The 13,444-nt window shown below is 43.8% G+C and overlaps 1 protein-coding gene across 6 annotated transcripts in view; it reads right to left on the bottom strand.

Moving 5' to 3' along the window:
- The window catches only part of FLNB (filamin B), an 86,597-nt gene that overhangs the window by 10,502 nt on the left and 62,651 nt on the right, over positions 1-13,444 (bottom strand). For 4 of the 6 annotated variants that reach the window (XM_088061890.1, XM_088061889.1, XM_088061895.1 and 1 more), the window contains 13 exons: positions 12,526-12,649; positions 12,096-12,252; positions 10,330-10,519; positions 8,264-8,511; positions 6,449-6,523; positions 5,641-5,743; positions 4,626-4,766; positions 2,971-3,099; positions 2,324-2,497; positions 2,012-2,170; positions 1,439-1,642; positions 708-860; positions 281-403 (listed from right to left, as the gene is read on the bottom strand). In XM_088061890.1, coding sequence (XP_087918016.1) covers positions 281-403; positions 708-860; positions 1,439-1,642; positions 2,012-2,170; positions 2,324-2,497; positions 2,971-3,099; positions 4,626-4,766; positions 5,641-5,743; positions 6,449-6,523; positions 8,264-8,511; positions 10,330-10,519; positions 12,096-12,252; positions 12,526-12,649 — 1,980 coding nt within the window. The remainder of the gene's footprint in view (positions 1-280; positions 404-707; positions 861-1,438; positions 1,643-2,011; positions 2,171-2,323; positions 2,498-2,970; positions 3,100-4,625; positions 4,767-5,640; positions 5,744-6,448; positions 6,524-8,263; positions 8,512-10,329; positions 10,520-12,095; positions 12,253-12,525; positions 12,650-13,444) is intronic. The other 2 variants (XM_088061892.1, XM_088061894.1) reach the window with 1 other exon arrangement.

Here is a 13,444-nt window from a genome sequence, read left to right as displayed (position 1 = left end):
GTGATCCTATAACCCTAGAGCTAGAGTGAGCTGTGCAGCCCATTCTCCAACCTAGTGTACACAGAATAAATTAAATTAAGGCCTCACCAGTATTTATTTCTCCATGTGTTGATCATGGTTATGCTTATTTTTAACTGATTGAAGAGACAAATTACCAGTGTTTCTTCCCTAAGCTATGTTAATACAAGGATGCCTTTACAAAACTAAAGTTTGTATTTTCCCTGCTTTAAGTACCCAACATGCAAGTTGTGGTTTTGGGGATAAGGATGTTGTTGCTTACCTGGGATTTTTAGGTTCAGATCACATATGCTTCCTACTGTTGCAACAGAGGGAGCCCGTCTTGTTCGTGTGATGCTCTCCTTAACTCTTCCTTCACCGCTGATCTTCACACTGAATGGGCTGCCTGCAAGTATCACAGCAAGTCATTCCTCCTCTGCTTATTACACATGCCATAGAGGGCAGAAAAGAAAGCTTCTTTTGACTTCTAGGGGATCACAGGGGAACATTTATACCCAGTCAGGGTATAACAGTCAGGCCCATGTAACCTGAATAGTTTTGGATGCTTGCTGCCTGGGGAGAACCTCCTCGAATCTTTGGGACTTATGGTCCAAGCCAGATCACACAGCCCACCCACAGCTCCAGAGCACTGGTCAGCCAGATAAGACTTCTGTTGAAGTAATCAAAAATTTGCCAACACCTCTGCTTACCTGGAATATGTTCATCTGCAAATTTTGTGGACACAATGTACACACCAGGTACAGTTGGGAAATAGGACACTTTGCAAGTTCCATCTTCCAGATCTTCAGTTTGGATCTCTACCTTGCTGGGTCCTTCAACTGCCAGTGAGATCCCACCATAACCTACAATATAGGTAAGTTAGCCTCAGATTTCCAAAGCTCTACTCTAAATCTGACATAAAATAGTCCAAACCCACAGCATGCACTAGTTGGTAGGTTTGTATCATAATAGGCACATGGGAGTTGCATGATGCCTTAATGGCATTTCTGTACTCCTAATCAGTCAGAGGCACAGCATGCATTCAGCTCCTAAAATTCTCTGATTATATGCCTTTAATTTTAATAATGTTGAAAAGTTATCTACCAAGCTAAAAAGTAATCCAAGGTTCCATATTAAACCAACAGGGAAATAAGTATCTTCCTCATTTCCTTTTTGCAACAACAAATGATACTAGAGCCAGCATCACCCCAGTGTCAGTCCCTGTTGGCTGTAACAAAGACATGAGCCAGGACCTTACAAAACATATTCCAAGTTAATAGCACTGTCTGTGGTTAATAACTGACAATAATGACTGGGTTTAATGGCAACTGCTGCTTTGCATCTTGTGACCTGGTGGTTGCATGCTGAGGGAGGCAGTGTTCTCATGTAGAGTCAATCTATATCTCCTAGCACCTCGTGGTCCCTTTGTGAGGGAACTAACCGGCATCTCTTGTGTCGACAATGAAGTCACACATTTCAAAGGTTCGTCCTTCTACCAAACCACGTCCAAAAACTCTTGCCCGTCTGGCATCCCCGATCTCAGACTGGACCACCATGATTGTTACAGGGCTGTTTGGTACATGGCTCCCGTTTTTCTTGATGCTAACCAGATGTTCTCCTACTTCCCGTGGAATGAATGAGATGCCTACAAAGCAAAGAAATGTGAGAAATTTATTCAGTTTTTATTCATATTATACTTGATTTAAATGCCTTCATCACACCAAGAAATGAAATACTGAAATAGCACCCTCTTTACTCATGTTGAAATATTGCTCTCAAGTGGACCACAAGACCATTCATATATGCTGACAAAACCCACTCCAACTGTAACCTGGCACATCACATGCAAGCTATGACAAGAGATCTTCCTTCATGATTTTCTGTCTTTGGGCAACTGCAGCAAACACTGTCAACTACTTGGTTGGACAACACTTTCTGTGAAGAAGCACAGAAATCAGTCATTTTACACAGCAAAGCAAACTGGAGTAAAGGCTATCATAGCCTCAGAGCTTACCAATGTGGTTATTGGGCAGTCTCTTCAGAAGACAAGGCTCATCACGACCAGACGGGGCTTTAATGCTGGCTGTTAGGAGACTGAGATCAGTCTCATTGATGTCCAACATGAAGTCAGCAGCAGAACCAAGCTTCACCTGAGACCGTCTTCTGTTATCATCTGCATACATAAAGAGAAACAAGTCATGAAACATTACAAGGTTAAATGCAGAGCAAGTCAGAAGACTTCAAATTCCTGCAACAAACCAGGTTCCCCAGGTTATCAGAGGTTAGTTTTTAATATGAAGTGCTTTCGGAAGTTTAAACTTTGTACCTGTGATCTTGGCTGTGAATGGACTGCCTGGAATGTGTTTGTCATTGTATTTGACCAGGATGCTGTAGTTTCCAGGTAAAGTAGGCAGGTATGTGACTGTGCATGTCCCATCTTTGTTATCAATGCAACTGATCTCTGCTTTTGAAGGTCCTTCAATAGCCAAGTCCAGCCCACCTAGGAAAAAAGTAGAGTGGCACTTCCATAAATCTTTGTGAACACCAGGTCCAAAGATCTGGTCCAAAGAGAAATATTCAGTACCTGGTACTGGAAATGGAGCTTAAAGGTGTGTTTTCAAAGGACAGCAGCAAAATCAGCTCAGACCAATCCACCAAGGCCACAGTTCTATTCAGTCTTTAGATTTACCTATCAGTGATTCCACACCCATTCATCATCCACTAGATTTAAGCTGCTTTAGTTTATTTTTAATTAAACAAATCATTTTCACCCTGTACCACCAGGGTACATCTACTGCTGTCAGGAAGGGGCAATCAACCAGTTTTTTACTGCAAGTTACAGCCTGATACTTGCATAAGTCATCACATCAAAGATTCATAGTTGAACAGATGAATGTAAATTAAAGCCAATATGCATAACACTACCAAGATGTTCCTTGCTTAGGGTAGGATTGGTTTAAAGAACTGACTTACCCTCTCCTGCATCTTCTGTGACAATGGTGAAAGTTGCTGGTTTATTCGCAACCCCATAAATGAGGCCAGGCCCATAAGCAGATACACTGCCACTGTTGGGGTAATTGACATAGAACTGCAGAGGACTCTCTAAAGGGGAAAAACCCAAGAAAGAAGCACTTAAGGATGAGTGGTCTGGACTACAAGAACTGATACCCATGTTCCTGAATGCCCTTCTCATTACATGGTATCTGAAAAACCTTATTGTGACTGTAACACACTTAAAAAACCAAGTAAGCCTCTGCTTCCATCCTCAAAAGACACTTCTCCACAATTTGTGCCACATTCAGTCACGGAAGAGTAAGTGTTATTCTAGTTACCAGAGATAATCTTAAATGATGTTGTAAAGGATCTTGTTCACTGCAAGTTTATTTTTAGCATATTAAATCAGAACATGACTCAGAAGCAGGCTTTCAGTTCAGGCACTGATTCTGAATTTTAGTAGCCCAGAATTAGGAACTAGCATAGCACATTGTCTGACTCAATGAACCTGAACTAGTAAATTTGAAGGGTATCCAAAAATGTATTTGCCAGCCTCGGATTAGCTAAACTGGTGCACAAGAACAACAAGTACAGTCATCAACAACCAATAATGGTTTCAAAAAAAGGCACAGATAGCTCTTTAGTCCAAAGTTAGATTTTGCAGCTGAGACAGTAAAAGGTTTGATTCATGACAACCTTCATGAAAGAAACACTATGGCACATCATCTTTCTATCCCAGCACAGAGTAGTGGTCTTACTGAACCAATACATCAGACAGGTCAGCACCTATGGGGGTGCTATATCCATAAAGTGCTGAAGAGACTGAAGTAGCACCATGTATCACACCACTGAGCTCCCCATTTCAGCTTAAGTTATCCTGTGTTTCTGTACAAACAGAACTAGCAGTCCCTCTCAGGCAGTGCTGAAGGTATTTTGTCTCATGTCTACACATCCTTCTGCAGGTCTGCCCCTTTCTGCCCAGCCCCCCAAAGCCAGCATGCCCAGAGAACTGCAGGGCAGCCACAGCCTCCAGGCAAGGCAGTGCTTCCACTGGGGAGCTGGTGAAGCAAGGACAAAAGAAGAGAAACAGAATGAAAGGCAGTGGTTTCTCTTTGTGAAGAAGCAGCCAGGAAGAAGGAAAGATTACAGCATAATATGCATGTGTGTTTTATTTTATTGCAATCAGATGGAAAGAGTAACTCTAGTATTTTAGCCAATCAGTTCTCCCCACAGTTTTGAGATTTTTTTGCCAATGCAGTTTTAAGGATAAACACACACTGTAACCAGTAGTTTTGTTGAACACCATGGCAGTAAATTTCAACCTGAAAAACCTGGCAGTTAGAAAATTGTATGTTTCTTCTTCATAATAAAATGCCACAAAAGCTAGTTTCCCAAAACCAAAATCCATTTTAAGACTGGCTGGTACTATTAAACCACAATGGAAGCTCATATGTGCTGGCACTTACTCCTTTGCTTTAGTTCTCTCTTGCTTGCAGAGAAAGTGCTGCTGAATGGTAAAATATCCTGGCAGATCTTTCCACAGCATGTATGACTGATCTATAGAACCTCACCAGGGAGCAGATGCGTCAGCAGGACTCTGCTCAAATTTGTATCGCCCGCTTTGCCAGACTTACCTGGGATGTGATTTCCCATGTATTTTATGTGCATTTCATGCAGCCCAACCTCAGTAGGAGCATATTTCACTGTTACTGTGCCATCTTTGTTATCCACAATATCTGGTGTATCTGTCTTTCCAGAGGGCATGTGTACTTCACCTACAAAAGGCCACCATGGGAGTTACAGGAGAAGCTGCCTGCTTCCCCTCTCCCACCCACAGAGAATTGTCTAGCCATTTCAAACAAGCATTTTAAATTGTTAAATTCCTTACCCACAGGCACAAATAGGAGACTAATCGGAACACTAACCAGACATGTTTTCTACTTAAGCTACATGAATACAAGGCAGTGGTAGACATCTGGCAAACAGTCCTGTGATCTTACAAACTCTACAGGCAGGGCTATTTGCTGCAGCCACAGAGCTTTTCACAGCAAACTGCATAAAAAGTACTGATCTACCTTGTAGCAAGGTGCTCCCTCTTCTGCTGCACTTTTGAAAAGGAAAGACTGACTTTTCCTTCAAGCTGGTACAGGCCAGGGCTTGGGGCGGGATTGCTGAACTAGAGGGCAGAGGGGATACAGGCTTTGTATGCAGGAGGTTAGTGCATCCAGGGTGCTACTGGAGCTCTGCTCTCAGCTGCCAGACCTGTAGAAGAGGGGTCACCTACTTTGGAGAAGGTATGTAACAAGAATGCAGAATTAACTGCTTTATAGCATCTGCAGAAAAGAAATAATTGGCTTATCAAGGACACATGTAGCTGCTCCAGAAGGGAGCCTACAGTGCAGTAGCTCACAGCCTAGCACTGAAGGCCACAGTAACACCACGAATCCCCTCACTTAATTCAAACCATTGAAGGGGCATGCCCTACTTGTCCTCAGCGGGTGCCACTCAATGTGAAATTAAACAGCATTGTTGCTGGCAGGATACAAACCTCCCACACACACTGTGGTCTAGACCACCCAGTCTCTTAGCTGCAAATGAATAAACACACTAACAAAAAGCATAAACCTCCCTGAGAGGCACTCCAGGTACCTGTTATTTCTCCTTTCCTTACAGCAAATGGGATAACCATATCAAAGGGCCTGAACCCCATGCCGTTCATGTCTCCAACAGGAACATAAGCTTCTTCTGTAACCTAAAGCAAGCAAAAAGATGGGTCACTTCAAAAAGGCTGGCAGAGCCAAATGAGCACTGAGCAACTCCACTGCAAGCACAAGCAGAAGAGAGTGTGCGGTGATTATTGCAGCCAGACAAGGACTGGGCTCAACCAGAGCAGCATCTGGCCAAGCTCTCCTTTACAACACCACACCACAGCAGAGCAAATCAAACACGGCACGGATGGAAGACATGCTGGAAAAAAGTAAAGAGATAAAAATGGAACACAAAGGGATGGAAGACAATGTAGTGCACACAAGACCCAAAGTGGCTCCATCTGAAAGGATTTAGTTGCTTAAGGCCTGGAAGAGAAAGTGATTTTTAAATGGGGAAGAATGATTGCAACACAAAATGGACAAAAGAAACAAGTTTCACAATGCAACTCTGAACTCAAGACACTGTGATTTTACTGGGAAAACAAAGCAGTGCACTCAGGGTGCTTTTGCCAACAGCAGACATTTCAGAAGTGGAAGCTGTGGGTGCAATGATCCTCTTCATGTTTACATGAGTTTATTTGGAGACTCCCTTCAAGCAGCAAAGAAAAAACAAGGTCTGGATCCCAAGAACAACTGATGAAACAGAAAGAATGAATACAGTGACCAGAGCGATCAAGCAGTCCCAAGAAGCAGGCTGTCATCTGAAATGGAACACAGATGGGGAGCTGAAAAATGTAAAACTTGTGTACCCAAGGGCGGAATCCGGCGGGGGAAGCGCCCACTGGCTCCTGCGACTGTGCGGCGACATCATCTGCATCTACAGCCTGGGCAGGGGTAGAGGCAGGTTAGTTGATATTAGATGGTACTCTGGCATGGAGCCACTCCCACCTTCCACAGTTCAGAACATACTGCTCCTTCTAGCTCAACACTTGCCTCCCACTGTGCAGCCCTCCCAGTCCTCTTGCCATAGTAAAGACCCAGATCCAGTCAGGGAATCTGGGAAACTGCCCTTATCTGCAGGCACTGGGGGAAGTCACCAGTTGCACAGCAAAGGGACAAAGCCAGTACATGCTGTTGTTGGATGTTTGGGAGGGAAACGGAAAGCTGTGCTTGAACACTGGTGGAACTGAGTATCAGAGCTGCTTTCTTATGGGACTGATGCAGTGAGGGAAGGGAAAGGCTTAAACCCAAGATGAGAGTCCTTGAGCACTGTGCAACATGATGTGCCAGGAGGCTGCTGTGGGAAGGCTGCTCTGGCTCATGCACTTGGGTGAATGACCCAGCCCACGTCCAGCCATAGCAGCAAAGCCATTCTTCTGATTCATAGTTGGGACTGCGTCTTCGAGACGCCAAATGTGTTTTCCCCTGGCGCAGCCGCTTTTCTCACCAGGCATGCCAAGAGCATGACTTGCAAATTCCCATCTCTCCCATTAACCTGACATGAGTGGCTGGGAGTGACACCCACGCAGACTGCTCCCCCAGGCTGAGCCATCCCAGCCCCTTCTGCCCATTTACACCACAGCAAAACACCCTAATGAGATAACCCACTGGAAACTTCTGCATGGAAGGACTCCACTAAGAAAACTAATGCAAAACAGAAATGCCACTGTTTCAGTGTTCTCTGTCCCCAGCTGAGACACCCAAGTCAAACACATACTGTATCAGTCAGCTAGGAAGTGGGAATTTTGGCTGGCCAGGATTGGGCTCCCTGACCTCGAGAGGCATTTCCTGTGGTGAACCTTAAGCACCAACTAAGGGAATCATTTCTCTCAAGGAAATCTTCAGACACCCATAGCAATCTGCCAGGATGACAGGTAGGAAAAGCCAGAGTTGCTGAACCCAGGGACTCGCCTGCAAGCTCCATCTGGACTCAGTACAAGTACAGTCCTGTGATTTCAGGGACAGAGATGCACCAGAGGCTGCTTTGGCTGAGATTACAAGACCAGGAATTGTTTTACCAACACAGAGATATTCTTCACAAGAAGGGCTTCTGTGAGCTCTGAGAGGCACCTAGTCTGCTTCTCAGGGCCTGGGATATTGTTTGCTAAATGTGGAGTACTGCATGTTGGAAGGAAGATAATTAGAAGGAGGGGGAATTTGGCTGTAACAGTTTAAATAGCACTTACAAAACATTTTTAGGTGTGAGCTAACAGTCTGCTTCCCTGGGATCTGTCAGCAGACCATTCCTTATTTTGGGATCAACTTAATAAAAAGCAAGAGACAGAGAAGGCAGAGCACTGTATCTGACAATGGCCAACATAATTAGTTGTAGAAACTGATTACAACCACCCTTACATCATTTAGAAAAAGAACTACATGGTCAGGAAATGAAAAACAAATTGCTTCAGAAAAGCCAAGTCTTCATCCTCTGATGGTTTCTATCCCACTTCACTTAACCGTATTGCCTGCTCAAAATAAGCTCTGCAAGGAACAAGGATTCATTATCTCCTGCTATCCTAGTAAATATCTGAACAAACATTTACACACAGAGTTAACCTATTGCTAAATAAAACACGGCAGCAGGAATCTGAGTGGGAGGTACTTCTGGAGCAGAACTGGCTTACCATGACAGTGAAAGGACTGTTGGGAATGTCCACCCCACCAAAGCGGACATAAATCACATAGGTTCCTGGTTTGGCCGCGGTGTAGAAGATATCGTAAGTCCCGTCCTCATTTTCAACAACATCTGCTTCAGCTTCTGTCCCATCTGGCGTGAGGACGGTGCACGTCACTTTTCCCTTCCCTGCTGATTTGGCGTCTACCACAAAACCAACCTCCTCACCAGTCTTCACAGTGGGTGCAATTCCAGGACCTACAAGGCAATTTTCATTACAGAAAGTATTCACAAGACAGTTTTCCCAGGCAGACCGCCTGTGAGGTGCCTGGGGAGCATGGCACCAAGACATCGGTCCCAGGGAGCCACAGATGTGGTTTTGGGAGCAGATGTACAACAAGGGACATTTGTAAAATTGGTCAGCACAGTGGTATGCAAGAGCTGGCTCCCAGTTCTCCTTCTCCTCTGCAATCAGAGAGGCTGGATGGGAACAGAGAGGAAAAAAGCTAAGTTTGAAGAAAGCAATGCCTTAACCCATACTGTTATCATCCTACTCCTTTATGCAGAGCCAAAGGCACTTTCTTCTGCCAGCAACTCAGCTGCACTGCTTTAATATAAACCTCCCTGTGTAAAAAGCTATAAAAGGGCACAGTAGCAGCCATAGCCACATTTCCTCCACCATTATCCACAAATGATTTTCCACTGCTCTGCCACACATCCCAAAAAAAGAACACCATGCAACAATGCCAAAATTGTAGCAATCAGATCTAGCTTGAAGAACACTGTGTTTAAATGAGAACTATTATGTCTTATTTGCAATAGTACATATTGAATACTCCTGCTTCTGACCCCCACTTGTTAACAGCTAAATGGCTCATTTTCAAGTAGCAACAAACCTGCTGGTTTAATCCCCTGGCAGTATTCAAGCACTTACTCCTATGGTGATTGTATTTCAGCTTTACAGCGCTGAATCAGAAGCACTTCTTGGAAATGGGAAATTTTAGCTGGCATCTGGCAGTAATTTCCATCTCAGTTACTTTGAATAGTTAGTGACTCGAGTTACTTGGAAGAGTATCAGATTTACCCATTAGGGCATCTTTTAAACAAATTTTGAGGCAAAGAGAATATCTCTTTTTTTCTTCCATTGTGTCAGGAATGTATTTCTGTTTAAAACATCTTGAAAGCAGCCAGCTCCTGGACAGGCTTCAGGTGCACTCTAACTGCACAATGCCCAGGTCCAGCACAATGCCCACACACTCTCAAAGATCTACAACAACAGATTAGGTTTCCCCGTTCAATTTGGCCTTGCCTACTTTATTTATTTACTCTGCAATCAAGGGACTTAATGTTCAGTGGTATTCTTGTAACTAGTTCTTTCTGCTCCCTGCCAGAGCCTCCTGGGAGGTGGGAGCACACCACAATGGCCAGCCCAAAGCCATGTTATATGAACATCCGTCCTTAAAATCTGTGTGCTCCTACAGCAAAAAAATCTGGAGTCTCCTACCAAAGCAATGTTTTTTTGAGTCATAGTATTATCTTATCTTTAGGTTCTCTCCTTCCCAAAAGCCTGTTCAGACCTGGGACAATCTTGACCAGACAGAAAAGCAGAAACCTCCACTATTAACACCCAGCCTGAATAGGCTTTGCTAATATAGAAGCACATGACTAGCTATTTACATCCTTAAAATTAATTGCAATGAAAAGCTTCTTGCAACACTCAAACGCTCACTGTGTAAGGAACTTGATGCAGTGGACACATACATAGGTGTAATTTTTAAATCAACCTCACTGAAGTTCTCAGACAGATTTATTAATGTCAAAATAAGCATCAGATAGTTGCATCTGGCTGTTTATAACAGCCCAGGCAATCTGACATATTTTGCTACAGGTTGCAAGAGATACCTGCTCACCCACAGGGTGGACACTTCTTTATCTTTAGGAACACACCTTTTGTAAGAGCAGCCAGACTACACAAGTCTCAAGCACATCTTCTACACCCATCACATCCACTGCACCATGCTCAGAAGGCAGCTTTACACCCAGAACAAACAGTAAAGAGAGGAATCAAACACTCACCTGTGGCCAAACACTTGCTGGCATCCCCAGCTGGAGATGCCCGGATCCGATAGGGAGAGGCCGGGATATCATCTCCACCATACTTCACGCCAATCGTATAGCGGCCTGTTTTGTCAGGGACATAGGTGACTGTGTAAGTGCCATCCTTGTTGTCATGAATGTCCACTCTCTTGGGTTTGCCTTCTTGGTCCTGAGAAACACAAACCAGAAGATTTAAGCACTATGAAGGTTTTGAATTTCCTTAGCTGGGCATCAAATCTGTTCACAACCGTACTTAGGTGGCCTCAAACAGATACAGAACTGCAGCTTTTTGAAGTTCAAAGATATTTTGCTCAAAGACTAGTAATAAAAATAGAGTATTATGAGCAGAAAGCTATCAGACATGATAAAATAATTGGTGCTATCATTAACTACTCTTCGGTTGATACGAGAATGTTTATAAGAGCAGCAAGCCGTTTTAATGAACTTTATATTAATTGCAATACATTCAGGCTTCACTGTCATACTACTGTTGGAAATGAAGAACATTTCCCAGGTCCCTGGGGCACAAATGGGCAGTCACACAGTGCAGCTCTGTCCTGAATAAGCACTGGGTAGCACTGGGCAGCTGCTCCCTGAAGGGTTAGAGGGTAGGGGGCAGCTGGAGTCTGCTGTCAGCCCTCCTGCACGAGGCATCCAGCTGCTATCACACTGCAAAATCTACAGGTAAAAGCAGATCTATGCAGCCCTTCAACTACCACTTCTCATCAGCTGCAAAGTACAAAGCATTTTAGAAAGTCTTCCAAGCCTGCTTACAGGGAATCACATGTTGACTCCATTTTGTATTTAATGACTTCACACTGCCTAGGGTACAGCATAAGCTGCAAAGGACTTGAGAATTCAGGTACACCATGAAAGAGATTACTTCTTTCAGGAAGGCTTGTGAAACATTTGACATTCAACAGCTCAGAATAAGAAGCAAACAAATGCTGCCAGAAGGATCACCTATGTACTTCTACCATACAGGACTTGTGGAACTTGATATTTAAAGCCCCAGCCAGGCTGGGAGCTCTGATAAGCATTTTGGATCCTTTAAGAGCACACTTGCAATGCTAGAATTAATGGCAACTGCTTTGGTGCATCTGAGTAGGCATTGAGACAGAACAGGAGCAAGAATGCAGAAGGGCAAGTACAACCAGGCATACCATGACCTAGGTATGCCAGAGCTCAGCGATGTGCTTTATGGTCCACTAACCAGACATCTTTTTGCTGAGGCCAGAGAGTCCAGGCACCAGAAACTTCCGAAAGAGCAGTAACAAAGATAAATCAAAACATTCCTGCAGTATCTCCTTAAGCAGCCTATGACTTCTGGCAACCTTGAGGGAGACGTGTGTGGTAATTTAGCATAATGTGATGCCCAGAGTTATCTCATGGCCTTGCTGAACACTGCTAGAAGACTGCCTCCATTTCAAATGCATTCAAGTATTTTCATAATCTTACAAGAAATTACTTATCTAATTTTGGGCATTTGCAAAGTGTAAGGTTAGGCAAGAACCAAATAGAGCATATCTGATGACTTTAAGACAGAAGTTTCACAAAAGCACTCTCAAGAGCTTCACAAACACAGAGTGCAAGACTTTCCTGTACCAGACCTTAGGGTCCAGTCAGAAGCCCAGAGTCCAGGACACTGGGTATGTCAGGATAAAAAGCTGTGGACACTTGAGAAAGAAGAGACTCATGCACAGCTAGAAAACATGCACCCTGTCCTGCTTGGTTTTGTTACTTACCGTGATCTGTACTGCCAGAAGTCCCTGCCCAGCATCCTTAGCATCCACAGCAAACTCCACAGGCAGGCTAGCTAGAATGCCATAGGAACTGAGCCCTGGTCCACTTGCTGTCACTTTACTGGCATCATACGTAGGAAGCACCTTCACCTTGAAGGGACTTAAAGAGCAACCCATTATTTCCCCTCCTCCCAAGTCAATGTCTGATAGTTGCTGCAGTACACACCGAGTTGTATATGGATACAGCACTCTTAATACTGTCTGCTGCAGGTGCAGTGGGCTTAAAACACCACTGAACCCTGAAGTAACACAAGGAGCTGCACTGGTTAAGTAGAAAGGACCACAGGCAGTCCTTAAATGGTGCTCATGTGCTGGGAGAACACATGGGGATTGTTAAATCTTCAGTTCTCTGAAGTTTCTCTTATCAACTTACCTTCGAGGAATCTCTTCATCAGCATATTTGACAGTGATCATGTAGGGTCCCTCCTGCATAGGGGTGTACACCACCGTGTGGGTGCCATCTCCATTGTCTACCACATTAACAGGTCCCACGACACCTAAAAAAGCAACATATGATTTTCTCAGCTATGCTATTAAAATACAGTCATTTGCTGCACAAAGCTACAAGATGCATTGCTTATTTAGAGCTGGCAACAGATTTCAATGTTTGTTTTTTTTAAATGAAAGCAACAGGCATGGATCAATGATCAGTTTCCCTTATTTTGTATTCAAAGCCATTGATGTGAGATAGATTTTTTACCCACTGCTCTCTGGGCTTCCATCTTCTTGCTGTAAACAAAAGCTACCATGAAAATACTGGAGAAAGATCTGCCTTTCGGTACAGTCTAGGTCAAGAGCAATTGCTCAAAGTGCATTGAAGATCTTTTGAGAGAGAAAACAAGTAATGCTTTTAATTGTCTGAACTGTCATTTACAAGATTACTTATTATTACTGGGATTCACTGCACAGAATTGAGCCCTGAAGCCAGTTGGTGTGTAGCATTCACCAGCTGAGTCTTTCACAATCAGGTGTTCAGAAAGGCAGGATTGCTGCCTAGGCAGGAACACCCTGCAAGCTGCCAAAGACCTAAGAAAGCAGAATCAATTATTTCAATTTGCATTAAGATAAATCTACAACAGATTATATGACATATCAGTTCAGATTAACACACAAACCAGTCTACAATTACAAATTGGCTTTAAAACACAGAAAGGATTATCAGTAAAGCAAGCACAAAAGAAACGTATATAGTTGCCATGCACAGCCTAAAAGCAACACCGTTGGTTCCCACTCCCTCCTGCAGATGATTCTTGCTGTTGCCAACCGCATTTCCAAGAAGCAGAATTGCCAGT

This window comes from Pseudopodoces humilis, chromosome 13 (assembly GCF_049639895.1).
Source record: "Pseudopodoces humilis isolate 2021_Gansu_Grassland_sample_001 chromosome 13, ASM4963989v1, whole genome shotgun sequence".
NCBI lineage: Eukaryota > Metazoa > Chordata > Aves > Passeriformes > Paridae > Pseudopodoces > Pseudopodoces humilis.
This window is presented reverse-complemented; position numbering and strand designations above follow the sequence as displayed.